General features: G+C 46.1%; 1 protein-coding gene across 2 annotated transcripts in view; it reads left to right on the forward strand.

Moving 5' to 3' along the window:
- The first annotated feature begins 920 nt into the window (after positions 1 to 920).
- LOC121586846 (importin subunit alpha-7) overlaps positions 921 to 27,653 on the forward strand; it is a 40,537-nt gene continuing 13,804 nt past the window's right edge. For both annotated transcript variants that reach the window (XR_006003974.2, XM_041903853.2), the window contains exons 1-9: positions 921 to 1,068; positions 14,545 to 14,678; positions 15,110 to 15,305; positions 16,964 to 17,058; positions 17,253 to 17,384; positions 17,672 to 17,760; positions 17,898 to 17,997; positions 26,228 to 26,391; positions 26,477 to 26,681. Coding sequence is in view for 1 of the 2 variants with exons in the window: in XM_041903853.2 (XP_041759787.1) it covers positions 1,065 to 1,068; positions 14,545 to 14,678; positions 15,110 to 15,305; positions 16,964 to 17,058; positions 17,253 to 17,384; positions 17,672 to 17,760; positions 17,898 to 17,997; positions 26,228 to 26,391; positions 26,477 to 26,681 (1,119 nt within the window). In the remaining variant the exon portion in view is untranslated. The remainder of the gene's footprint in view (positions 1,069 to 14,544; positions 14,679 to 15,109; positions 15,306 to 16,963; positions 17,059 to 17,252; positions 17,385 to 17,671; positions 17,761 to 17,897; positions 17,998 to 26,227; positions 26,392 to 26,476; positions 26,682 to 27,653) is intronic.

The raw sequence follows: 27,653 nt of genomic DNA on the forward strand, positions 1-27,653 counted from the left end.
TAGGCAAAAACTGTAATGGTAATCCCATTTCCACTACTACTATTATTATTGATGCCTTATTGATGTTGGTCCCACCATTTTTTGTTATATGTATACTTTGACAATGTAAGTCATTTAACTTACCATGTCAATAAAGTCTACTGAATTGAATTGAAATTGCGAGAGAGAGAGAGAGAGAGAGACTAACTATTGCACATCATTACAACACTGTATATAGCCATAATATGCCATTTGAAATATCTCTATTCCTTTGGAACTTTTGTGAGTGTAATGTTTACTGTTGATTTTGTATTGTTTATTTCACTCTTGTTTATTATCTATTTCACTTGCTTTGGCAATTTACATTTACATTTTTTTTTTTACATTTACGTCATTTAGCAGACGCTCTTATCCAGAGCGACTTACAGTTAGTGAGTGCATACATAATATATATATTTTTTTTCATACTGGACCCCCGTGGGAATCGAACCCACAACCCTGGCGTTGCAAACGCCATGCTCTACCAACTGAGCTACATTCCTGCCAGCCATTCCCTCCCCTACCCTGGACCAATTGTGCGCCGCCCCATGGGTCTCCCGGTCACGGCCGGCTACGACAGAGCCTGGATTCAAACCAGGATCTCTAGTGGCACAGCTAGCACTGCGATGCAGTGCCTTAGACCACTGCACCACTCAGGAGGTTGTAAACATATGTTTCCCATGCCAATAAAGCTCTTTGAATTGAATTGAGAGAGAGAGAGGTGGATGTTGAATTATATTTGTGAATTTTTTTCATAATTAAATATTCATGAAAACAGTGTGTGGACATCTTTATCAAATTATTTCAGAAGAACATTCCACTGATATCATTTCTGACAAATGTATTGCGCAATCATTTCATTAGTGTCGTATTTGCGCCCCCTAGCGTCCATGGGAAACTGTGGTATTACATTTGTCATCTCTCGCCTTCCGTATTTCTCCGACGACATATTGTTTGTGAGGAGCAAATTCTGAAAAGCAAACCGAGAAAGAGGATTACAATTGATTTATCTCTAAGCACAAGAAGTATCTGTCATTTAAGACAAAATGGGTGAGTTATGATGCTGTGTTTCTAGGCCGTATGGTTCATACACGGGACGAGAGAATACTGACCGTTCGAATACATGCTTGTCAAATCCCCCAATAGCTAACTTTAGCTCCCTAACTAGCTAGCAAGCTAATATTGTTATTGTGTACATCTACAAATGGCAACCTTTCCTGGTACAGTATTAGCTAGGTTGTTTAGACGACGTTTCCTTCAAGAAAGTATAGAAATGACAAAGTGGCAAATACATGCGTCGCCTGTTAACGTTAGGTACTTAGCTTTTTGCTCTCTTACGTGGTACGTTAACGTTAGCATGGAAGCCAGTGGTACGCAGGTTGTTAGATAACATGTTTTGCTAGTTAACGCCGGTCAAATGTAACTTGTTAGTTACTGAGGTGAGCAACCAGTCATATCCCTGTTACTTTAATATTGACACTTAAGGCCAGACAAAATTGATTCACTGTTTAACGGATTTCCCCCCCCCCAGAAAAGTGAGGCGAGCGAGCGAGCAAAATAATAAAACATTAAGTGGATAAGGAACAACTGTACTTTACCACATTGTCCTAGGCACTTCTGTAGGCTCTAGGCCTAATGTGAGCTTCAATAGTTTTATTATTCCATGCGGAAACCTACGCTATTTTTCTTTAAAAGACTGCAGATGTTGCAATGTTGTTATAACCATGAGAAATGAAACACAATGGGAAGTATAACTTCACCGTTTATTTATTCATGATATTTAAAAAAAAATATCTGATAAAAATCAAGAACAGCTTCACAAGACACCATAAACTAAAGTTCGCCTTCTGGGTGTCAACAAACAATGGCGATTCAACATGTAGAATCGTCTGGAAATGAAAATGACAGCCAATGTTCTGTGGTCGGAGGCAATAGCACAATCACCTGCTGCTTTTTACTGTTAACAGCACGGTCTGTTTTGTCCATTATTTGTTGTTTATTCTGGTCTCTAGGGTGTTGATTTAATTTTTAAGATTTATAGGAGCTTTTGTAATGAACTGCTTTCCTCCTTGCTTACACACTGGGCACATTGGCCTGACATGTTGGAATTGTTGTTTGAGCCGCACCACCTCTTCCCCCTCAAGAACATCTGGACATCCACAATGGACACACACATCTGGGAATGACACTGTAATTGCTGAGTAATGCTGCGTCTCCACTTGCATTCCACAGGTTGGCCCCTTGAAAGCAACTATCTGCTCATGATACGGATTGTCTTCTTGGAAAAGCTCTGGACCACATGCAAACAGTTTCTCATCCTGAATGCGTAGGACTGCTTTCTGTTCTTCTTTAGACAGCTTGCTTTTGGCATACAAGCACCTTGGTTTCTCACATTCAACACAGTTGATGGTCGCTCTCACCTTTGCACTGACCATTGCAGCACTCTTTACATTTTCTATATTTGGTGTCAGAGAAGGCCTATCCTTGTCATCAAATTTCTGGTACTCACATCTGTCTGCTGTCAATATTGGATCAGGCACAAACCTTAATTTCTTAAAATTGTTCTTCTGGCAAGCGTGGAGGATTCATTAAGCAGTACCAGCATGGATCTTCTCGCATTTCTTGATCTGCACCATGTATTGTGACATCTTGAAATGTCTGTCCTGGAATTGCTTGTACTGTTCCTTGTCAAGGCATTTTCTGCTGAGGTCATACATCATGTCAACTTCTGTATGTACTTCTACGTGTGTTCCTTTCCACTTCAGGCGCTCAAACGGGCCACTCAGCTGCCACAGGATGCATTCTCTTTCAAAAGCCTCTTTCAGGTCTGGTTGTTTGGTGGCTGTTTCCCGTAGGCTTGTCATTGTGCTACACGTCTTCACACGCTTCTCATTTGATTCTTCCATCTTCTCCCTAGCCAGGGCTGTTCCCTGAAGCCCCGAGTTTAGAAGGGAATTAACTCTCTCGGTCAGGGTTGGCCCAGCTGTCACCTGGTGCTGTTCTACAGGCGATAAGCATGTCAAGATCCAGTTGAACAAACAGGAGTGTGGTTCTGTGGTCTGGCCCACCATCAGATTGAATGATCAAGATTGACTTGTTGAGAGAGACATCGTCTTCACTGTAGTTCTTTCCTCTGAGGATGCTGAGATTTTCAACTGTGTGTCGAAGGGGGCCGGATGGCTCGAAAACCTTGTCCTTGTCCTTGACAGTGACATGAACTTTCCCCATCATAGAATGAACTAGATGGCGATGCTGGGATGCCTGGGATCAACATGACAGATGGTACAGGTCCACGGATGTGGTAATCATGGCAGGCAGCTGCTAGAACTGGCCCAATCACAGGGAGCAATGCTTGGATGTCTGCCTCTGTTACAGGCCCCCTGTAGGCTGGCCAGGTTCTCCCGACAGGGATGATTGCCTTATCATCCATACATAACGTTTCACAGTCCTTCTGCCACATGCAGGCAAACCGTTTAATATAGTTCCACTGTACTGCAACAAACTTTTGAGTCTTGATGTCCCTTATCAGCGGAGACATGGACCATGAACTTGAGGTCAAACCTTCCTGTGTACTGGAGAGCAGACATGGACCGTGGATTCTTGGGTGTAAACTGCAGTCTTAGCCACTGTATTGATGGGATTTTAGTTTCTGGTGGAAGCTGCTTTTCCACTGTGTCGCGCAAGTCCTCAACTGATATAGCAAAAGGTAAATACAAGTACTCCTCATGTCTGTGATCGTTGACCTGATCTGTGTATTCGTTAAAATACTTCTGTACTTCATCCCAAAAGGGGCTGGAATGAGGATTGTGGTTTGCCATTCAGCTTCCTTAAATCCATGATCAGGTCTGGGTCGTCACCATCAAGGATACTCTCTCATCAAGTAGGCCCCGTTCATCATCGTTTGATGAACTCTTGTCATCTGTCAGAAACCGATAACAACATTTCTCTCAGGAAGTAGCTGTTCACTTTGGCAGCGTGTGCATATTTGTTCAGTAATGCTTTTTGCATTGCTCTAGTGTGATATGTTGGTATTTCTATTCTCAGTGTGGAGATGACAGAAGCTTGCCTGGTCTTCATGAACGCCACTGCTGTGTGAGGATACCTTCCATATGAATGTCAGAGTGCCTAGGTAGTTACCACAGGCATATTTGTACAAAATGAAAGTCAATGGAAGTTTTCAAGTTGTCAATCCATTTCCTTCTCTGGAATCTATCTTCAGGAGCAAAGCCCAGTAGAAAGAGGGGGTAGTATTGGGACACTTTCTCCATAGCTTGTAACAGAGTGCTGTACTGGGGGGTTGACTGGTCCGCATGATGCTCTCACAGTGTAGCATAAAACATCAGACTATGGTGTACGTACGGGGAGTGGGCTGTTGGTGACGTCTGGTCTTTTCTTGATTCACCTTCTCCAAGTGGGATGCATAAGCTGCTCTGTTAGATGGCAAAACATTATTCTCTGAGATCGAATGTGAACAAGGAATACCGGGCAGTTTTAGTTGAGAGATTTAAAACATAAAGCTTACACTTACTTTTTGAAAATAAACGTTTTATATTTCCTGAATAAATGGTGACATTTTTACGATATCAGACACAGTATGTTTGACATGAATCTACAAGGACTAGCAGTGAGCCACAAACTTTATTGATATAGAAACACGACACAATACATTCATTTAAAAATACCTGTGAAGTGATTCCGGCGTGCCCAGGGCTGGGATATTGAGATAGAGAGCTGACTGCAAGGATCCCGGAGCTGATCTTGACATAGTTTTGGTGCCTTGTGTCGTGTTTCCTGGTATCTGTTGTGGGATCAGAGGCCTGTCTGATATGGCTAAGCGTCTCTCTTTTAACTTCTCTAGATGGGGGTCCGTACATCAGAGTGCTTTTGATAATCGGGGTAATGAATGCCCAGGCTATATGGACGTGAGAAATAGGAGAAATATTACATTTCAGCCTGATTATCAGATTATTATTATTATTAATACACTAACATTAATGAACATTATTCACATAGGATGTATAATAGAATGCGATATTCTATCACATTCAAAAATTATTGGTGGGAAAAAAAAGTAATGTATGAATGTATTATCAGTTAATTAATCTACTTAATTATATAGCCTAACAAGGGTTTAACAAATTAAGACAACACAAATATAAAGGCCTATCATAGACTACCCTTTCTAGGAAAAATCTGCTATTGTTATTAAAGGGCAGTCATTCGAATTAGGTCAAATGAATGTAACATTGGAAAAAGTGCAATCCAATCTCGTAATTTAATAGAGTAGACTAAAAAAAAATTCAAATTCAAGAATGATTGACAATAAATAATTGTAATTAAAATGTTGATGTATAATAATGAGTTCATTACCCGAAATGCATCTCTATAGGCGTTAACAAAATATTCATACAAATATGATTAGGCCTCTTTATAGATGGGCCTTGTAGAAAGAGGGTCAATCAAGTTAGGTCTGCCAAATGAATGTAGCATTGGAAGAAAAAAAATACATAAATCCAGCCATGGAGTATAGCCTATCATAAACATTTTAAAAAAAGTATTTATAACATGAAGTAGTCCCGTGTAGCTCAGTTGGTAGAGCATGGTGTTTGCAACGCCAGGGTTGTGGGTTAGTTTCCCACGGGGGGCCAGTATGAAAAAAAGAAAAAGAAATGTATGCTCTGGATAAGAGCGTCTGCTAAATGACTCAAATGTAAGATGTATCAATCTATACAGAGCAAGTTTTACTAAATTCGAGCCCAGTAACTTTGCTCACCTCCTTCAATTGTCTCGTCTGGCTGCCACGAAAATCCTCCACCTTGGAGACAGTCGATCACAGCATTGTGGATTCGCTGATCTGCACGAAGTGTGTGCGTGCCACTGGCGATGTACTTTGCTGGACATGCTAGCTATTTTCGGCGGCGCGTCATCACTTCAAACACATTCCGTCTTGGTGTTATCGGTTGGCCTTCTACTTCTGGTAGTACTGGTAAAATGTAAGTAATTAATCACAAATCACCATACAGCTGACACTTCGATTTCGTCAATCATTTTGAGTTCAATTTGGTTGTCCAAAATGTTCAATTTGGATGTTGATGAATGCCCTGATCTCTGGCCAGTCAATTGCTTCAATGACATTGTTGTTTCGTCTATTAATCGCTTCTAATAGATCTGAAAATGATGCATTAACCATATATTTAACCGACTGTTTGTTTATAATGAGGGACATCCCACGTTTAACCTGGACACATAAATAGTAGGGATTTGCGCTTGCTTTAGCCATGACAGCATGAGAGAGAAATGAAACATCTGCACATCGCCTGCAGGTGCGAGCGTGTGTGTTTCACTGTCCAATCCGAGGCTCGGACATGATCTGAGGTTGTTTGGTATCTTGCGGACAGTGCATGTGGAGAAAGGTAAGGCGGGGCATCCGTTAAACAGTAATTCAACTTTGTCCGGCCTTACTGAGAGTTAACTAGAGCGGGTCACACAAACAGTATTTTGTTGACAAGTTAGCTAGCTAGCGTAACGCTAACCAGTTGGCTAGTTAGCTATCTAAGCCTTGCTACAACTTGAGGTTCATAACTGAACTAACTTAGCTAGTTAGCGAAAGCTATTGTACTCTGTTGCATTTCCGAGTGTATTACCGCCTACCAGCAATGCACATCAAGCATTGGAGGCTCCTCAGAGGAGGAAGGGGAGGACCATACTCAGTGATTTTCATAAAAATAGTGAAACATTAAAGTTAAACATTTTAGATAAAACTATACTAAATATATTCACATCACCAAATAATTCATTAAAACACACTGTTATGCAATTAAAGGCTACAGTAGCCTCAACAGCACTCTGTAGGGTAGCACCATGGTGTAGCCGGAGGACAGCTAGTTTCCGTCCTCCTCTTGGTACATTGACTTCAATACAAAACCTAGGAAGCTCATGGTTCTCACCCCCTTCCACACAGTAATTATGACAACTTCCGGAGGATGTCCTCCAACCTATCAGAGCTCTTACAGCATCCACTGACATGTTGTCCACCCAATCAAAGGATCAGATAATGTATCTAGTACTGAAAGCATAAGCTACAGCTAACTAGCACTGCAGTGCATAACATTTGGTGAGTAGTTGACTCAAAGAGAGAGAAAGACAATGGTTGAACAATTTTGAACAAATTAATTTCTTCAAAAATGAAGGGGAAGCAAGAGAGAGCTAGCTAATGCAGCAAGTTAGTTTAGCCTACTCAGAGAGGGATGCTATGTTAGCTAGCTGGTTATGGCTATCTAACACTGGAACTCTTCCAAGTCAAAGTAAGCTTTTGGTTTTATTAATTTATTGCCACCGGGGCCCGCCGGTGTAACTGCTAAACTGCTTGCTGACTGTACACTGTACTACATGATTGTAGCGGGTTTACTAACGTGTTATTTCTATTAGCTGATTATGACGTTAGCTAATATGTTGACAACGATGTAGGCTGTGTGTAGCGGTTAGCGGTCATGATATGAAGGTTTGGCTTGGAAAGGTTTTCTTCGCCAGGTCACAGACAGCTGATGTGTTGAGCACTGAAGTCCACAAGCGAAGGGAAAAGGTGAGAGGAGGAGAGCGGGTAGATCTGAAAAGGAATTCTACAACGAGCAACATGATCATGCTCTTTGTATGTGGCTGCTATGAAAGTGAACTGTGTTTGTGTGTGATCAGGGGTGTATTCATTCTGATGATTCTGTTGAAAAACGTCTCTTAAAAGGAAGCAAACGGAATGAAACGGGGATAAGCATACCTGAATTTGTCCAATAGAAACTCTAGTTTGCAACTGTTGGACTAATGATTACACCCTAGGTCAGCTATATGCAGGCAAGAGTGCAAGGCGGTATTGAACGTGTCACTGTCTATCACCTTGATGACTCAAATGTTTCTCTCGACCTGTGCACCTAAGTTGTAAACTTTCACTCATAGGCTAGGTTGTAGCAACCTCATGATGGGTATAGGGAACATATGAGTATCATCCAATATGCTGTAATAGAAATAAGGCCATGCTCATTTAAACACATAATATTGTCCTCCCTCATCTTAAATGGCACCGACCGCCACTGACATCAAGCCTAGACGATAGTGCATGGGCACATCACTGTTTCAGGCTTTCTTTGTCCTCAACATATCTGACTCCCACTGACCCCTCCCCTTTGGCAGTGATTACAGCATCGAGTCTTCTTGGGTATGACGCTACAAGCTTGGCACACCTGTATTTGGGGAGTTTCTCCCATTCTTCTCTGCAGATCCTCTCAAGCTCTGTCAGGTTGGATGGGGAGCGTTGCTGCACTGCCATTTTCAGGTCTCTCCAGAGATGTTAGATAGGGCTTGAGTCCGGACTCTGGCTGGGCCACTCAAGGCCATTCAGCGACTTGTCCCGAAGCCACTCCTGCATTGTCTTGGCTGTGTGCTTAGGGGTCGTTGTCCTGTTGGAAGGTGAACCTTTGCCCCAGTCTGAGGTCCTGAGCGCTCTGGAGCAGGTTTTCATCAAGGATCTCTCTGTAATTTGCTCTGTTCATCTTTACCTCGATCCTGACTAGTCTCCCAGTCCCTGCCGCTGAAAAACATCCCCACAGCATGATGCTGTCTCCACCATGCTTCACCGTAGGGATGGTGCCAGGTTTCCTCCAGACGTGACGCTTGGCATTCAGGCCAAAGAGTTCAGTCTTGGTTTCATCAGACCAGAGAATCTTGTTTCTCATGGTCGGAGTCCTTTAGGTGCCTTTTGGCAAACTCCAAGCGGGCTGTCATGTGCCTTTTACTGAGGAGTGGCTTCCATCTGGCCACTCTACCATACAGGCCTGATTGGTGGAGTGCTGCAGAGATGGTTGTCCTTCTGGAAGGTTCTCCCTTCTCCACAGAGGAACTCTAGAGCTCTGTCAGAGTGACCATCAGGTTCTTGGTCACCTCCCTGACCAAGGCCCTTCTCCCCCGATTGCTCAGTTTGGCCAGGCGACCAGCTCTAGAAAGAGTCTTGGTGGTTCCAAACGTCTTCCGTTTAAGAATTATGGAGGCCACTGTGTTGTTGGGGACCTTCAATGCTTCAGAAATATTTTTGGTACCCTTCCACAGATCTGTGCCTCAACACAATCCTGTCTAGGAGCTCTACGGACTATTCCTTCGACCTTACGGCTTGGTTTTTGCTCTGACATGCACTGTCAACTGTGGGACCTTATATAGACAGATGTGTGCCTTTCCAAATCATGTCCAATCAATTGAATTTACCACAGGTGGACTCCAATCAAGTTGTAGAAACATCTCAAGGATGATCAATGGAAACAGGATGCACCTGAGCTCAATTTCGAGTCTCATGGCAAAGGGTTTGAATACTTATGTAAATACGTTTTTTTATTTATAATACTTTTCTAAAAACCTGTTTTCGCTATGTCATTATGGGGTATTGTGTGTAGATTTTTTTATTTTTAAATCGATTTTAGAATAAGGCTATAACGTAAAAAAAAATGTGGAAAAAGTTAAGTGGTCTGAATACTTTCCGAATGTACTGTATATGCAAAGTATGTGGACACCTCTTCAATTTAGTGGATTAATCTATTTCAGCCACATCCAATGCTGACAGGTGTATAAAATCGAGCACACAGCCATGCAATCTCCATAGACAAACATTATCAGTAGAATGGCCTAACTTTAGAGCTGTGACTTTCAACGTGGCACCGTCACAGGACGCCACCTTTCCAACAAGTCAGTTTCGTCAAATTTCTGCCCTGCTAGAGCTGCCCCCGGTCAACTGTAAGTGCTGTTATTGTGAAGTGGAAACATCTAGGAGCAACAACGGCTCAGCTGTGACGTGGTAGGCCACACAAGCCACCGAACCGAACCGCCGAGTGCTGAAGCGCGCAGCGCATAGAAATTGTCTGTCCTCAGTTGCAACACTCACTACCGAGTACCAAACTGCCTCTGGAAGCAACGTCAGCGCAATAACTGTTTGTTTCCATGGCCGAGCAGCCGCACACAAGCCTAACATCACCATGTGTGGTGTGTGGGGTAAAGCTCGCCACCATTGGACTCTGGAGCAGTGGAAACAAGTTGTATCGAGTGATGAATCACGCTTCACCATCTGGCAGTCCGACGGACAAATATGGGTTTGGCGGATGCCAGGAGAACGCTACCTGCCCCAATGCATAGTGCCAACTGTAACGTTTGGTGGAGGAGGAATAATGGTCTGTGGCTGTTTTTCATGGTTTGGGCTAGGCCCCTTAGTTCCAGTGAAGGGAAATCTTAAAGCTACAGCATACAATGACATTCTAGACCATTCTGTGCTTCCAACTTTGGCAACAGTTTGGGGAAAGCCCTTTCCTGTTTCAGCACGAGAATGCCCCCGTGCACAAAGCGAGGTCCATACAGAAATGGTTTGTCGAGATCAGTGTGGAAGAACTTCACTGGCCTGCACAGAGCACTGACCTCAACCCCATCGAACACCTTTGGGATCAATTGGAACGCCGACTGCGAGCCAGGCCTAATCGCCCAACATCAGTGCCCGACCTCACTAATGCTCTTGTGGCTAAATGGAAAGCAAGTCCCCACAGCAATGTTCCAACATCTAGTGGAAAGCCTTCCCAGAAGAGTGGAGGCTGTTATAGCAGCAAAGGGGGGGACCAACTTCATATTAATGCCCATTATTTTGGAATGAGATGTTCAGCAGGTGTCCACATACTTTTGGTCATGTAGTGTACCGAACTCTCACTCGCTCCTTTCTCTCACGCTCTCTCCACTTGTAAGAGTGATTTTGATTCGCCCATGCGTGAGATATCATGTCATTATCAGACCGTTGCCCTTGTGTTGAGTGGCTCACCTCTGGCCAAACTAGTTTGTGCTCGCTAAGCAACATTAACATGCTTATTCACCTTCTGTGTGTGTGTTTCATGTTCTGTTAGTCGTATGTACAGGGTACACATGGTATACACTGTCCAGTGAAATGCTTACTTGCAGGTTCCTTCTCCACAATGCAACAACAATAAGAAATTATAAAATATAAGAATACGAACATAAAGTAAATGGCTCAGTGGAATTGAATAAACATTTTAGCATCAGTATAATACAGGAAGGCACAATTTACAGTCCAATATGTATCAGGGAAGAGGGGATTTGCGTGGCAAGTGTTTAAATTGTGCAGTATTAGCAAAAGTAAATAAGTCTGGTTGCAGCAGTTGTGATGTGGGCGTGTGTGCTAAGGTGTGGAGAGTTAATGCAGGTGGTCAGTCCAGTTCAAGTGTTCAGCAGTCTGATGGCTTGTAGATATAAACAGGCTCAGAGACAGTTTCTATCAGACCTCATGCTCCGACCACAGTCTGCCTGACGATAAGGGAGAGAACAGCTCATTGGCTGGGGTGTGTGGTTCTTGATGCTGCGGTACTTACTCAGGCACCGTTTCGAGTAGATGTACTGGATGGGTGGGAGCACGGTCCCAGTGGTGTACTGGGCTGTCTAAACCACCCGCTGGAGGGCCCTGTGGTCGTGGACCAGGCCGTGATGCAACCGGTCAGGATGTTCTCGAAGGTGCAGCAGTAATATTTGAAGAGAACCCGGGGTGGAATGCCGAATTTCTTCAGCCGCCTTAGGAAGTAGAGACGCTGTTGCGCCCTCCTGACGCGTGGTGGTGTTGGTGGTCCATGAGAAGTCCTCAGTGATGTGGACGCTGAGGAACTTAACTGCTAACTCTCTCTACTGCAGTCCTGTTTTTATATGGATCGGAGCGTGTTCCCGCCTGCATCCTGAAGTCAACGATCAACTCCTTTGTTTTGCTGACGTTGAGGCAGAGGTTGTTGTCCTGGCACCACCAATGCCAGTTCACTGACCTCCCTATAGGCTGACTCATTGTTGTTGGTTATCAGGTCTACAATGTGGCGTCATCAGTAAACTTGATGATGGAGTTGGTGTCGTGCAAAGCCACACAGTCGTGGGTGAACAGGGACTACAGCAGAGGACTGAGGACACACCCCTGGGGGGCCCCTGAGTTAAGAGTCAGTGTGGAGGAGGTGTTGTTTCCCCATCCTCACAGCAAATGGTCTGCCCGTCAGGAAGTCCAGGATCCAGTTGCAGAGGGTGGTGTCCAGACCCAGGGCTCTGAGCTTGGTGTCGAGCTTGAAGGGAACAATAGTGTTGGAACGCTGAACTGTAGTCAATGAAGAGCATTCTCACATAGGTGTTCCTCTTGTCCAGATGTGTTGGGGACGTGTGAATGGAGATGGAAATGGCATCATCTGTGGATCTGTTTGTGAGGAAGGCACATTGGAGCGGGTCCAGTGAGCCTGTCATGATGGCCTTGATGTGGGCCTTGATCCTCTCCAAGCACTTCATGGTGTGTGTGTGTGTGTATGTATGTTCTGGGTAAGTCAGACTGCATTACTGACAGTTCTTCAAATTCGCAGCCCTCTCACTCCTCAGTCTTTCTGAATCTGCTAGCTCCAGGTAGAAATTCCCCCATAGGCACAGATCTAGGATCAGCTTAATTCCCTCCAACTAACCTTAACCATTTGGAGTGAACGCTGATTTAAGCGCCGAAATGACCATAGATCAGTGTCTAGGGGCATCATCATCCTACTTTGTTCCATAGGAGGGTTGCCCATTCTGTCTGTCTGTGAGGGCCATTGCCAAAACAGGAGCATTCACATCAGGACTCGCCCAACATAACTGTGGTTAGGTTGCCTAAATGCTTACAATGCCCCTGGCCCAAACCAAATTGGTGTCCCGAAGTTTCTAGGCTAGTGTGGACTCGGCTACAATCCTCTGCTGTTTTATTGGGAGAAAGTGTTTCCTTATTTGGTTTATAATGATCTCTAAAGCCTCACTGCTGTATCAGATAGAGGGCCCAGGAAAATCAGGGCTTCCATCCACAACCTGTGGCGTTACAGTCTGGACACCTCACGATCACACACACACACCATGTCTGGCTGGTTCTGGTGACTCGGGTCTGCTGCCCAGCCTGGCTGGTTCTGGTGACTCTGGTCTGCTGTCCAGTTTGGCTGGTTCTGGTGACTCGGGTCTGCTGCCCAGTCTGGCTGGTTCTGGTGACTCGGGTCTGCTGCCCAGTCTGGCTGGTTCTGGTGACTCGGGTCTGCTGCCCAGCCTGGCTGGTTCTGGTGACTCGGGTCTGCTGCCCAGTCTGGCTGGTTCTGGTGACTCGGGTCTGCTGCCCAGCCTGGCTGGTTCTGGTGACTCGGGTCTGCTGCCCAGTCTGGCTGGTTCTGGTGACTCGGGTCTGCTGCCCAGTCTGGCTGGTTCTGGTGACTCGGGTCTGCTGCCCAGCCTGGCTGGTTCTGGTGACTCGGGTCTGCTGCCCAGTCTGGCTGGTTCTGGTGACTCGGGTCTGCTGCCCAGCCTGGCTGGTTCTGGTGACTCGGGTCTGCTGCCCAGTCTGGCTGGTTCTGGTGACTCGGGTCTGCTGCCCAGTCTGGCTGGTTCTGGTGACTCGGGTCTGCTGCCCAGCCTGGCTGGTTCTGGTGACTCGGGTCTGCTGCCCAGTCTGGCTGGTTCTGGTGACTCGGGTCTGCTGCCCAGTCTGGCTGGTTCTGGTGACTCGGGTCTGCTGCCCAGCCTGGCTGGTTCTGGTGACTCGGGTCTGCTGCCCAGTCTGGCTGGTTCTGGTGACTCGGGTCTGCTGTCCAGTCTGGCTGGTTCTGGTGACTCGGGTCAGGTGGCCAGTCTGGCTGGTTCTGGTGACTCGGGTCTGGTGCCCAGTTTGGCTGGTTCTGGTGACTCGGGTCAGGTGCCCAGCCTGGCTGGTTCTGGTGCCATGACTGTACAGATGCTGAGTTGGGGCAGTTTGGCCGGCGGTCAGGCGGCTGGCAGTTCAGGCGCTTCCTGCTAACTCTGCAATTAACTCCCCTGAATAAATATGTTTGTTCTGTCTGACAGCTGACTGCTGGAGAATAGAGCTTTGTCTGTGATCTGCGTGCGTGTGTGTGTGTGTGTGTGCGTGTATTTGTCTGTGTGCGTGTGTTTTTGCTGTGTGTTTGCATATCTCGTGTGTGTGTGTGTGTGTGTGTGTGTGTGTGCGTTTGTCTGTGTGCGTGTGTTTTTGCTGTGTGTTTGTTAGGTTTGTGAGTGGATAGTCAGAGAGACAGTAACTCGGGCTACATGTAAGCCTGTGTGTTTGCATATCTCGTGTGTGTGTGTGTGTGTGTGTGTGTACGTGTGTGTGTGTGTGTGTACAGCACAGCATATGCTCCAGTGTATTTTTAACCATGTGTCCGGGAGCTTGTTTATACTGGGCTCATGTACCCCTGTGTCATCACCAAGCTCTATTGCTCCCTGGGATCTGACACACACACACACACACACACACACGCATTGACTTCCCTGGAAGAGTCTGGTTCCTTGGAAAATGTGTTCCTTCTCTTGGCAGTGATTTTCCTGGCGGCTGTTGCTAGACTTCATTTTGTTAAAAGGAAGAACCGTTCTATGACAAACTTAGTAAAAAAAGTACTGTGTGAGGTTGGATTAGTAGAAATGGTTGCAATAAAGATGGTCTAACGTGTCTTGTTTCAGAGCCGTCAGCCAGTCCAGCGAAGGATAACCACAGGATGAACAGCTACAAGAACAAAGCCCTGAATGTGGAGGAGATGAGGCGCAGGAGAGAGGAGGAAGGAATCCAGCTTAGGAAGCAGAAACGAGAGCAACAGGTACAGAGCATAACCCACCTGTATAGCACCTAGCACGGCTAGCCCCACTGCTGGTATCTAAACAGGAGAGAGGAGGTACGGAACATAACCCACCTGTATAGCACCTAGCACGGCTAGCCTCACTGCTGGTATCTAAACAGGAGAGAGGAGATACAGAGCATAACCCACCTGTATAGCACCTAGCACGGCTAGCCCCACTGCTGGTGTCTAAACAGGAGAGAGGAGGTACAGAGCATAACCCACCTGTATAGCACCTAGCACGGCTAGCCCCACTGCTGGTGTCTAAACAGGAGGTAGAAGGGCACCTAGCTCAGGAAGCCGAAACTAGAGCAACATTAATGTAGCACCTATAAAACACACACACACACACACACACACACACACACACACACACACACACTGCTGTGCTGTTTCTCTCCTGTACTTGGCAGCTCTTCAAGAGGAGAAACGTTGACATGTTGAACGAGGAGGGAGTCATGTTTGAGAGTCCACTGGTCGACTCGTACGTCACCTCCACAGCCACAGAGGAAGGAGTCCTAACTAAAGACCTTGTGGAGATGCTCTTCTCAGAGGACCCAGAGCTCCAACTCACCACAACACAGACGTTCAGGAAACTACTGTCCAAAGGTACCAGGCTGTTCAGTGAATATCATCAGGTTATTCTGTAGCCTGTCTGTGTATAGCCGTGCTCTTCACTCACTGTTGTCCCGCCTGGTCCTGGGGACCCTCAGGGTGTTGCTGGTCCTGGGGACCCTCAGGGTGTTGCTGGTCCTGGGGACCCTCAGGGTGTTGCTGGTCCTGGGGACCCTCAGGGTGTTGCTGGTCCTGGGGGTGTTGCTGGTCCTGGGGACCCTCAGGGTGTTGTCACGCCTGGTCCTGGGAACCCTCAGGGTGTTGTCCCTCCTGGTCCTGGGGACCCTCAGGGTGTTGTCATGCCTGGTCCTGGGGACCCTCAGGGTGTTGTCACGCCTGGTCCTGGGGACCCTCAGGGTGTTGCTGGTCCTGGGGACCCTCAGGGTGTTGTCTCTCCTGTTCCTGGGAACCCTCAGGGTGTTGTCCCTCCTGGTCCTGGGGACCCTCAGGGTGTTGCTGGTCCTGGGGACCCTCAGGGTGTTGTCTCTCCTGGTCCTGGGGACCCTCAGGGTGTTGTCCCTCCTGGTCCTGGGGACCCTCAGGGTGTTGCTGGTCCTGGGGACCCTCAGGGTGTTGTCCCTCCTGGTCCTGGGGACCCTCAGGGTGTTGTCCCTCCTGGTCCTGGGGACCCTCAGGGTGTTGTCCCTCCTGGTCCTGGGGACCCTCAGGGTGTTTCTGGTCCTGGGGACCCTCAGGGTGTTTCTGGTCCTGGGGACCCTCAGGGTGTTTCTGGTCCTGGGGACCCTCAGGGTGTTTCTGGTCCTGGGGACCCTCAGGGTGTTTCTGGTCCTGGGGACCCTCAGGGTGTTGCTGGTCCTGGGGACCCTCAGGGTGTTGTCCCTCCTGGTCCTGGGGACCCTCAGGGTGTTGCTAGGTCCTGGGGACCCTCAGGGTGTTGCTGGTCCTGGGGACCCTCAGGGTGTTGTCTCTCCTGGTCCTGGGGACCCTCAGGGTGTTGTCCCTCCTGGTCCTGGGGACCCTCAGGGTGTTGCTGGTCCTGGGGACCCTCAGGGTGTTGTCTCTCCTGGTCCTGGGGACCCTCAGGGTGTTGTCCCTCCTGGTCCTGGGGACCCTCAGGGTGTTGCTGGTCCTGGGGACCCTCAGGGTGTTGTCTCTCCTGGTCCTGGGGACCCTCAGGGTGTTGCTGGTCCTGGGGACCCTCAGGGTGTTGCTGGTCCTGGGGACCCTCAGGGTGTTGTCTCTCCTGGTCCTGGGGACCCTCAGGGTGTTGTCTCTCCTGGTCCTGGGGACCCTCAGGGTGTTGTCCCTCCTGGTCCTGGGGACCCTCAGGGTGTTGTCCCTCCTGGTCCTGGGGACCCTCAGGGTGTTGTCCCTCCTGGTCCTGGGGACCCTCAGGGTGTTGTCCCTCCTGGTCCTGGGGACCCTCAGGGTGTTGCTGGTCCTGGGGACCCTCAGGGTGTTGCTGGTCCTGGGGACCCTCAGGGTGTTGTCCCTCCTGGTCCTGGGGACCCTCAGGGTGTTGTCCCTCCTGGTCCTGGGGACCCTCAGGGTGTACAGGCTGTTGCTCCAAGCCCAGCCCGGCACTAACACAGCTGATTCAGCTACCCCCCTCTAGGGTGGTGAAGGTTGTGAGTCCATGGTGCTAATTGTTAGACACTTTCTCATATATTCTGTGTCTGATCTTGTTCCAGAACCCAATCCACCTATTGACGAGGTCATCAACACCCCAGGCATTGTAGAGAGGTTGGTAGAGTTCCTGAAGAGGAGCGTCAACTGCACATTACAGGTGAGACCTTAATATAAAAGTTAACCCAGACTGGAAAACTGGATGATGTTCAGTCTTGAATAGCTAGTAATTCATTGTGGATATCTTTGGCAATTATTGCAGTCACAATAACATTTCTGTCATTGTATGTTTTTGTATAATCGAGTTTTATTATCAATATCAGTGTGTCATTAATAAAGTCTCTGTCTGTGTAGTTTGAGGCGGCGTGGGCGCTGACCAACATAGCGTCAGGTACGTCCATGCAGACTAACATAGTAATCGAGGCGGGAGCAGTACCCATCTTCATAGAACTACTCAACTCTGACTTTGAAGATGTTCAGGAACAGGTAAGGCCAACACTACATCTAAACAGGCATGGAAAAATTGATTACAAGACTGTCTTTCATTTCTACCTAGTTTTGCGCTCTCTCTCTCCCCTCTCTTCTCTCTCTCTCTCTCTCTCTCTCTCTCCTCTCTCACCCCTGTCCCTCTCTCTCTCTCTCTCTCTCTCTCTCTCTCTCTCTCTCTCTCTCTCTCTCTCTCTCTCTCCTCTCTCCTTTCTTTCTCTCCCTCTCTCTTCTCTCCTTTCTTTTTCCCTCTCCTTTCTCTCTCTCTCTCTCTCCTCCTCTCTCAGGCGGTGTGGGCTTTGGGTAACATAGCAGGGGACAGTCCAGTGTGCAGAGACTACGTACTCAACTGTAATATCCTACCACCACTATTAATGTGAGTACACAATCACAAACTACTGTTTTTGTTGGAAGTATCAGTGAAAGCAGAGTTGAAAGTCTTGTGTCCTCTGATATCTACTACTCCACATAAGACGTTCACTCATGGCTCCTCTCCCCTGTTCCTCTCTCCAGGCTTCTGACCAAATCCACCAGACTGACCATGACTAGGAATGCAGTGTGGGCTCTGTCCAACCTGTGCAGGGGGAAGAGCCCCCCACCTGTATTTGAGAAGGTAAGACCCAACCCCATATTCATTTAGCATGTGCTGATCTAAGATCAGTGTTGCCATTTAGATCGTAATGAATCAGATTACACGGACAGGGGAGACCTGATCCCACATCAGCTCTCCTACTATGAGACGCTGTATGAATATGGCTCCAGATCTCTTGAGACGCTGTATGAATATGGCCCCAGATCTCTGAGACGCTGTATGAATATGGCTCCAGATCTCTGAGACGCTGTATGAATATGGCTCCAGATCTCTGAGACGCTGTATGAATATGGCTCCAGAATATGGCTCCAGATCTGTGAGACTCTGTATGAATATGGCTCCAGATCTCTGAGACGCTGTATGAATATGGCTCCAGATCTCTGAGCCGCTGTATGAATATGGCTCCAGATCTCTGAGACGCTGTATGAATATGGCTCCAGAATATGGCTCCAGATCTGTGAGACTCTGTATGAATATGGCTCCAGATCTCTGAGACGCTGTATGAATATGGCCCCAGATCTCTGAGACGCTGTATGAATATGGCTCCAGATCTCTGAGACGCTGTATGAATATGGCTCCAGAATATGGCTCCAGATCTGTGAGACTCTGTATGAATATGGCTCCAGATCTCTGAGATGCTGTATGAATATGGCTCCAGATCTCTGAGACGCTGTATGAATATGGCTCCAGAATATGGCTCCAGATCTCTGAGATGCTGTATGAATATGGCTCCAGAATATGGCTCCAGATCTCTGAGATGCTGTATGAATATGGCTCCAGATCTCTGAGACACTGTATGAATATGGCTCCAGATCTCTGAGACGCTGTATGAATATGGCTCCAGATCTCTGAGATGCTGTATGAATATGGCTCCAGATCTATGAGACGCTGTATGAATATGGCTCCAGATCTCTGAGACGCTGTATGAATATGGCTCCAGAATATGGCTCCAGATCTCTGAGATGCTGTATGAATATGGCTCCAGAATATGGCTCCAGATCTCTGAGACGCTGTATGAATATGGCTCCAGAATATGGCTCCAGATCTCTGAGACGCTGTATGAATATGGCTCCAGAATATGGCTCCAGATCTCTGAGATGCTGTATGAATATGGCTCCAGAATATGGCTCCAGATCTCTGAGACGCTGTATGAATATGGCTCCAGATCTCTGAGACGCTGTATGAATATGGCCCCAGATCTCTGAGACGCTGTATGAATATGGCTCCAGAATATGGCTCCAGATCTCTGAGCCGCTGTATGAATATGGCTCCAGATCTCTGAGATGCTGTATGAATATGGCTCCAGATCTCTGAGATGCTGTATGAATATGGCTCCAGATCTCTGAGATGCTGTATGAATATGGCTCCAGATCTCTGAGCCGCTGTATGAATATGGCTCCAGAATATGGCTCCAGATCTCTGAGATGCTGTATGAATATGGCTCCAGATCTCTGAGATGCTGTATGAATATGGCTCCAGATCTCTGAGATGCTGTATGAATATGGCTCCAGATCTATGAGACGCTGTATGAATATGGCCCCAGATCTCTGAGACGCTGTATGAATATGGCTCCAGATCTCTGAGACGCTGTATGAATATGGCTCCAGATCTCTGAGACTCTGTATGAATATGGCTCCAGAATATGGCTCCAGAATATGGCTCCAGATCTCTGAGACTCTGTATGAATATGGCTCCAGAATATGGCTCCAGATCTCTGAGATGCTGTCCGAATCGCTACAAACGAATGTAGAAAGATGAGACTCTCACGAACACAATTGTGTTTTCCGTTCTGCTCTACGACCCCCACAAGTGTAACGGGACTCGTCTGAAGGTAACCGGTACGGTTAAAAAAATGAATGGAATTATGGAGTAGTTTTGTGCCTCTACCCAAAAAAAAGGGGTTAAATATGTGTAAAAAAAATTGAATATTTCCTGATCCTTCTTATGTCTCCTAGATAAAGGACAGAGACTTCAAAACCTTATTCCTTATTATTTAATTTTGGCCGTTTTTTTTTTTTTGGGCCGTTTTTTTTTTACATCTAAAGGGGTCCTAAAATTCTATATAAAATAGCTAAATGATCCATGGTATGACCATCTTAAAACAATTCCATATGTCAGCTTAGTAATATGAATACCTCTGTTTGGTGTGTGCTCCCATAACCACAACCACTCTCCTTTCTCCTGTTTAGTGTGTATGCTGCTACATTCACAGCTCCTTGAATGTAAACCGTAACCGCTAGCTCAAATAAATAAGGAGGTTCACAACTTCGGAGTTGAAAGCAGTCGCTCATTGAGTTCTGAATCTAAACCATAACCGCTAGCTAGATGAAGTCAGGATTTTGGCATCCAGACGCCTATGGGGCCCTGATCACAGCTAGTGCACTATGTAGGGAATGAGGTGCCATTTGACTCAATTTGGGTGCCGTGTTATGCCCGGCTGTTAGCTAGCTAGCCGATGGTTTAATCTGCTAGTGACTCTGGCCAGCCAGAACATAAAAAGCCCCAGTGACTCAGAGACTGAGCATGTGACCAGGGGATGGTATGTGACGAGGCAGGAGTTTCTCTCACCCTGTAAATCTCTCAATAGTCTAAAGTGTTATCCCTCTCTTCAGCTCTGTTTCTCTACTGTCATTAATGTTACAGGGACAGGAAGGCATTTTTTTTACTATTTCAGATTCACTCAGGGTGAGAATACACTTAGATGGTTCCCTTGCCTGTCACCTTTCCCTTACGGTAACAGTAATGGGACGTTATAGGGTCAGAGAGGGCATGGCATTCGGCCCTATCAGTAGTGCTAAAGGAGAGATGTTCGAGTGTCGCTTTCCTCGTATCGAAATCATTGACTTAGCACAGAATGCATTCTACAAAGAGAACATCAAACAAGAGTTCACAGCGTGATGTCAGAAACGTCATATGAGAATGTCAGAGTTCACAGCGTGATGTCAGAAACGTCATATCAGAATGAGAATGTCAGAGTTCACAGCGTGATGTCAGAAACGTCATATCAGAATGAGAATGTCAGAGTTCAGAGCGTGATGTCAGATACGTCATATCAGAATGAGAATGTCAGAGTTCAGAGCGTGAGGGGAGGTCACATTTCTGTTTGTACACTTGTTTAAATGGATATGCTTCTTAATAAAGCCCATTTGAAACATGCCATTTACACTTTGTTATTATCATGGCATTTCATTATTATTCAGGGTTATTACTTGGAAGTATTAATCAACAAATGAAGAAATGCAAAGTTGGAAAGGATCTGTCGCATTTACACAACATTAATGGAGTCAGAATAAAGATATGTCTACCTTGTCCTTGGTTGGCTTTTCTGCATATATATATTTTTTATACAGATCCTATTTAGATACACAAAATAATTTAAATGAAGTATGATGGGTTTTCTCCCACTTTTCCCAAAATATTCACATAACGTCACAAACCCTGCTGCTGCGGTCATTCGATTGCAGTGGCATTGACCTATGATCTTCAAAGAGAGGACACTGTAATTTAGAGAGATAATGTAGCCTAAGCTACTGAAAATAGGCCTTTTTACAAGATTCAATCATGACAGGAGCGTTTGATTTTATTAAAGAGAGAGAATCCAGAGAGAGGCTACAGGGAACCTTCTGAACGGACATATAGGCCTATAGAGGGAATCAGCGAACTCACGCACACCCCTGTAAAAGCACCCGTCAATCAAAGCCACCAGCGTATATGTCAGACGCAAGCAAATATTTATCCTTTCCTTAAAAACATTTTTTTTAAACCTTTTGTCTTTTGAAAGTAGGCTAGAAGATGATGAATTGACAAGGAAAGTTATGAAGTGGACAGCTACGCCGTAGTATGACGATGAAATGTGACAATTATTATTAAATGGAAACAAATACAAATGGCAACATGTCCATAGCCTATTTATCAGCCACGCTGATTATCGAGGAGGAGGATGTTGGAAAGATTTTTAAAATACTGTGAGGAACTACTATAATTTCAATGGATGTAAAAAAATAAAATAAAATAAAAATAAATGTTTTGTGTGTAGCCCAAAATGTTCAGATCCTACAGACAGAAGTTGGCAGATCGGCTGTACCGACTCACTCACTCACTCACGTCATTTAGCTCTTATCCAGAGTGACTTACAGGAGCAATTAAGGTTAAGTGCCTTGCTCAAGGGCACATCGACAGATTTTTCACCTAGTCGGCTCGGGGATTAGAACCAGCGACCTTTCGGTTACTGGCACAACGCTCTTACCCACTAAGCTACCTGCCGCCCCCTGCCGACTTCAGACGAGTCCCAAGACGCTCGTGGGGGTCGTAGAGCAACATGGAGAACACCATCATAATACACTGAATAAAAACATAAACGCAACATGTCAAGTTTTGGTCCCATGTTGAAATGAGCTGAAATAAAAAAAAAATGCACATTTTCCATATGCACAAAAAGCTTATTTCGCTCATTTTGTGCACACATTTGTTTACATCTTTGTTAGTGAGCATTTCTCCTTTGCCAAGATAATCCATCCACCTGACAGGTGTGGCATATCAAGAAGCTGATTAAACAGCATGATCATTACACAGGTGCACCCTTGTGCTAGGGACAATAAAAGGCCAATCTTAAAATGTGCAGTTTTGTCACACAACACAATGCTACAGATGTCTCAAGTTTTTGAGGGAGCGTGCAATTGGCATGCTGACTGCAGGAATGTCCACCAGAGTTTTTGCCCGAGAATTGAATGTTCATTTCTCTACCATAAGCCGCCTCCAATGTTGTTTTAGAGAGTTTGGCAGTGCTTCCAACCGGCCTCACAACCTTTGGCCACGTGTAACCACGCCAGCCCAGGACCTCCACATCCGGCTTCTTCACCTGCGGTATCGTCTGAGACTAGCCACCCGGACAGCTGATGAAACAGGAGTGTTTCTGTCTGTAATAAAGCCCTTTTGTGGGGAAAAACTCATTCAGATTGGCTGGGCTTGACTCCCCAGTGGCTGAACCCCTGCCCAGTTATGTGAAATCCATACATTAGGGCCTAATTCATTTATTTCAATTGATTTATTTACTTATATGAACTGTAACTCAGTAAAAACTTTCATTGTTGCATTTATATTTTTGTTCAGTATAGTTTCTAGGCCAAACCGTTCGGACGCTACAGACGATTTTGTGAGAAGACCGATTTTATTTATTTACTAGCAAGCAATGAAAACGTGCATTGTATAAAAGAAAGTCAACAACTTTTAAAAAACCTTTTTTTTTACTGAAGTGCCATAGCATTTTACACCCCCAGCGCAACTAGCAGGTTCCTCGAGCTTCAAAGGACAGTTGGAAAGAGGAGATGTAGAAAGTTTAATATACAGACAAAGTTAGCAAAACAATTCCTTATAATCATTAGTAAACACTCCTGCTGTTACAGTGCATTTGGAAATATTTTTGTTCAGTATAGTTTCTAGGCCAAACCGTTCGGACGCTACAGACGATTTTGTGAGTAGACCGATTTTCTGGATGTCTCATGGTCTGACAAACACCGCTCTAGCTCTGTCACGTTTCACCGCAGATGCGAAAGTGCAACATCAGCGGATGCGGTGGATTGAGACGCATCCATTGCAAAAAAAAAACATATCTCTAGCTTAAACTGACAGATCTTTATGGATATTTATGCTAATTCGATTTCTGCGGGGGCGCTGACATCGATTCTAGGGGGGTTAACAGAAATTAATGTAACCAAATGACAGGGATTAACGGTAAATTGCCTGTTTTGCGAACGGTAGGCTACCACATGGGCATTCATTAAAAGTGCATTGTGGGTCGACACTGTATGGCTACCATTCTCCTTTACAGGGATAGGAGGGTGGCCATTTTTTTTGGGGGGGGGGGTCTCTCCAAGGGCGGCATATCGGCCAGGACCGGGGCTGATCAGCGTTGATTAGTCTATAAATTAACAAAATATTCCGTATAAAATTATACCATGCCAGGTTGAAGAGGATTGGCCCATTGTCCATCTGACACAACATTATCCCATTATAGTCCTCAGAGCCAGAACAACCTTGTCCACTGCTGTTGAAGAGTCAGACACATCCAACCTTTTTTTAAAAGAAGACCGATTTTATTTATTTACTAGCAAGCAATGAAAAACGTGCATTTTATAAAAGAAAGTCCACAACTTTTAAAAAACATTTTTTTTTTTTTTACTGAAGTGCCATTAGCGTTTTACACCCCCAGCGCATCTAGCAGGTTAGCTCCTCAAGCTTCAAAGGACAGTTGGAAAGAGGAGATGTAGAAAGTTTAATGTACAGACAAAGTTAGCAAAACAATTCCTTATAATCATTAGTAAACACTCCTGCTGTTACAGTGCATTTGGGAAGTATTCAGACCCCTTCCCTTTTTCCGCATTTTGTTATGTTACAGCCTTCTTCTAAAATTGATATCATATATTATGGGGTATTGTGTGTAGATTTGAGATTTTTTTCAATCATAAATCTACACACAATACCCCATAATGACAAAGCAAAAACAGGTTTTTAGAAATGTTAGCAAATTTATTACAAATAAAAAAACAAATACCTTATTTACATAAGTATTCAGACCCTTTGCTATGAGACTCGAAATTGAGCTCAGGTGCATCCTGTTTCCATTGATCATCCTTGATGTTTCTAGAACTTGATTGGAGTCCACCTGTGCTAAATTCTATTGATCGGACTTGATTTGGAAAGGCACACACCTGTCTATATAAGGTCCCACAGTTGACAGTGCATGTCAGAGCAAAAACCAAGCAATGAGGTCGAAGGAATTGTCCGTAGAGCTCCGAGACAGGATTGTGTCGAGGCACAGATCTGGGGAAGGGTACAAAAAAAATCTGCAGCATTGAAGGTCCCCAAGAACACAGTGGCCTCCATCATTCTTGAATGGAAGAAGTTTGGAACCACCAAGACTTTCTAGAGCTGGCCGCCCGGCCAATCTGAGCAATCGGGGGAGAAGGGCCTTGGTCAGAGAGGTGACCAAGAACCCGATGGTCACTCTGACAGTGCTCCAGAGTTCCTCTGTGGTGATGGGAGAACCTTCCAGAAGGACAACCATCTCTGCAGCACTCCACCAATCAGGCCTGTATGGTAGAGTGGCCAGACGGAAGCCACTCCTCAGTAAAAGGCACATGACAGCCCGCTTGGAGTTTGCCAAAAGGCACCTAAAGGACTCAGACCATGAGAAACAAGATTCTCGGGTCTGATGAAACCAAGATTGAACTCTTTGGCCTGAATGCCAAGCGTCATGTCTGGAGGAAACCTAGCACCATCCCTACGGTGAAGCATGGTGGTGGCAACATTATGCTGTGGGGATGTTTTTCGACGGCAGGGACTGGGAGACTAGTCAGGATCGAGGGAAAGTTGAACGGAGCAAAGTACAGAGAGATCCTTGATGAAAAACTGCTCCAGAGCGATCAGGACCTCAGACTTGGGCAAAGGTTCACCTTCCAACAGGACAACGACACTTAGCACACAGCCAAGACAACGCAGGAGTGGCTTTGGGACAAGTCTCTGAATGTCCTGGAGTGGCCCAGCCAGAGCCCGGACTTGAACCCGATCTCTGGAGAGACCTGAAAATAGCTGTGCAGCAACGCTCCCCATCCAACCTGACAGAGCATGAGAGGATCTGCAGAGAAGAATGGGAGAAACTCCCCAAATACAGGTGTGTCAAGCTTTTAGCGTCATACCGAAGAAGACTCAAGGCTGTAATCGCTGCCAAAGGTGCTTCAACAAAGTACTGAGTAAAGGGTCTGAAATACTTATGTAAATGTGTTATTTCAGTTTATTTTTTTACGGCCAAGACTTGTCTAAACTGTTTTTGCTTCGTCATTATGGGGTGTTTGTGTGTAGATTGAGGATGTTTTCTTTTTTAAATCCATTTTACAATAAGGCTGTAACGTAACAATGTGGAAATATTCAAGGGGTCTGAATACTTTCCGAAGGCACTGTCGGTAAAGTGAATGTATTTAAACGGTTTAGACCGTAATTTGATTTTTCATCACGGTCTTCATCCAATAACCGTTAGTTACACGGTTATTCAATCACCGTCACCGTCTCTAGCCCACACCGTGGCCCATATTACTGAAGCAACCCTTTCCCCATTCTACCGTCCATTCACCCGCATATTAAATGGTGTCATAAACCACTTTTTTTTAAACTACTAGCAGGACGCTTGTTTTTGGTTTGATAACAAATGACCTTGTTTAGTCTTAACTGTCCCCCTGTCTGTCCTCTGTCCCCCCAGGTGTCTCCCTGTCTGCAGGTCCTCTCTAGACTGTTGTTCAGCAGTGATCCAGACCTGTTAGCGGACGCCTGCTGGGCCCTGTCCTACCTCTCCGATGGACCCAACGAGAAGATCCAGGCTGTCATCGACTCCGGCGTCTGCAGGCGCCTCGTAGAACTGCTCATGTCAGTGTGTGTGTGTGTGACTGCAGCCACCTCCACTTCAGGGGGCTCAGCGGTAGTAACTTTGAATGTTTTTTTCCTCTGTCAGGCACACAGACTACAAGGTGGCGTCTCCCGCTCTGAGAGCAGTGGGGAACATCGTTACTGGTGACGACATCCAGACACAGGTGGTGTTGAACTGTTCAGCCCTTCCCTGTCTGCTCCACCTCCTGAGTAGTGCTAAAGAGTCCATCCGTAAAGAAGCCTGCTGGACCGTCTCCAACATCACAGCTGGCAACAGGGCTCAGATACAGGTGAGGTCCAGACATTACTCAGGCATACAGACACTACAGGTACCATACAGATACACAGAGATGTTCATGATATGTGGACACCCCTTCAAATTAGTGGATTCGTCTATTTCAGACACACCCGTTGCTGACAGGTGTATAAAATCGAGCACACAGCCATGCAATCTCCAAAGACAAACATTGACAGTAGAATGGCCTTGCTGAAGAGCTCAGTGACTTTCAAAGTGGCACCGTCATAGGATGCCACCTTTCCAACAAGTCATTTCGTAACATTTCTCCTCTCCTAGAGCTGCCCCGATCAACTGTAAGTGCTGTTATTGTGAAGTGGAAATGTCTAGGAGCAACAATGGCTCAGCCGCGAAGTGGTGGGCCACACAAGCTCACAGAACGTGACCGCCAAGTGCTGAAGCGCGTAGCGCGTAAAAATCGTCTGTCCTCGGTTGCAACACTCACTATCGAGTGCCAAACTGCCTCTGGAAGCAGCATCAGCACAAGAACTGTTCGTTGGGAGCTTCATGAAATGGGTTTCCATGGCTGAGCAGCCGCACACAAGCCTAAGATCACCATGCGCAATGCCAAGTGTCGGCTGGAGTGGTGTAAAGCTCGCCGCCATTGGACTCCATTGAGCAGTGAAAACGCGTTCTCTGGAGTGATGAATCACGCTTCACCATCTGGCAGTCCGACGGACGAATCTGGGTTTGGCAGATGCCAGGAGAACGCTACCTGCCCCAATGCATAGTGCCAACTGTAAGGTTTGGTGGAGGAGGAATAATGGTCTGGGGCTGTTTTTCATGGTTCTGGCCCCTTAGATCCAGTGAAGGGGAAATCTTAACGCTACAGCATACAAGGACATTCTAGATGATTCTGTGCTTCCAACTTTGACAACAATTTTAAGAAGGCCCTTTCCTGTTTCAGCATGACAATGCCCCCGTGCACAAAGCGAGGTCCATACAGAAATGGTTTGTCGATCGGTGT

Source organism: Coregonus clupeaformis, chromosome 17 (assembly GCF_020615455.1).
Source record: "Coregonus clupeaformis isolate EN_2021a chromosome 17, ASM2061545v1, whole genome shotgun sequence".
Classification (NCBI taxonomy): Eukaryota; Metazoa; Chordata; class Actinopteri; order Salmoniformes; family Salmonidae; genus Coregonus; species Coregonus clupeaformis.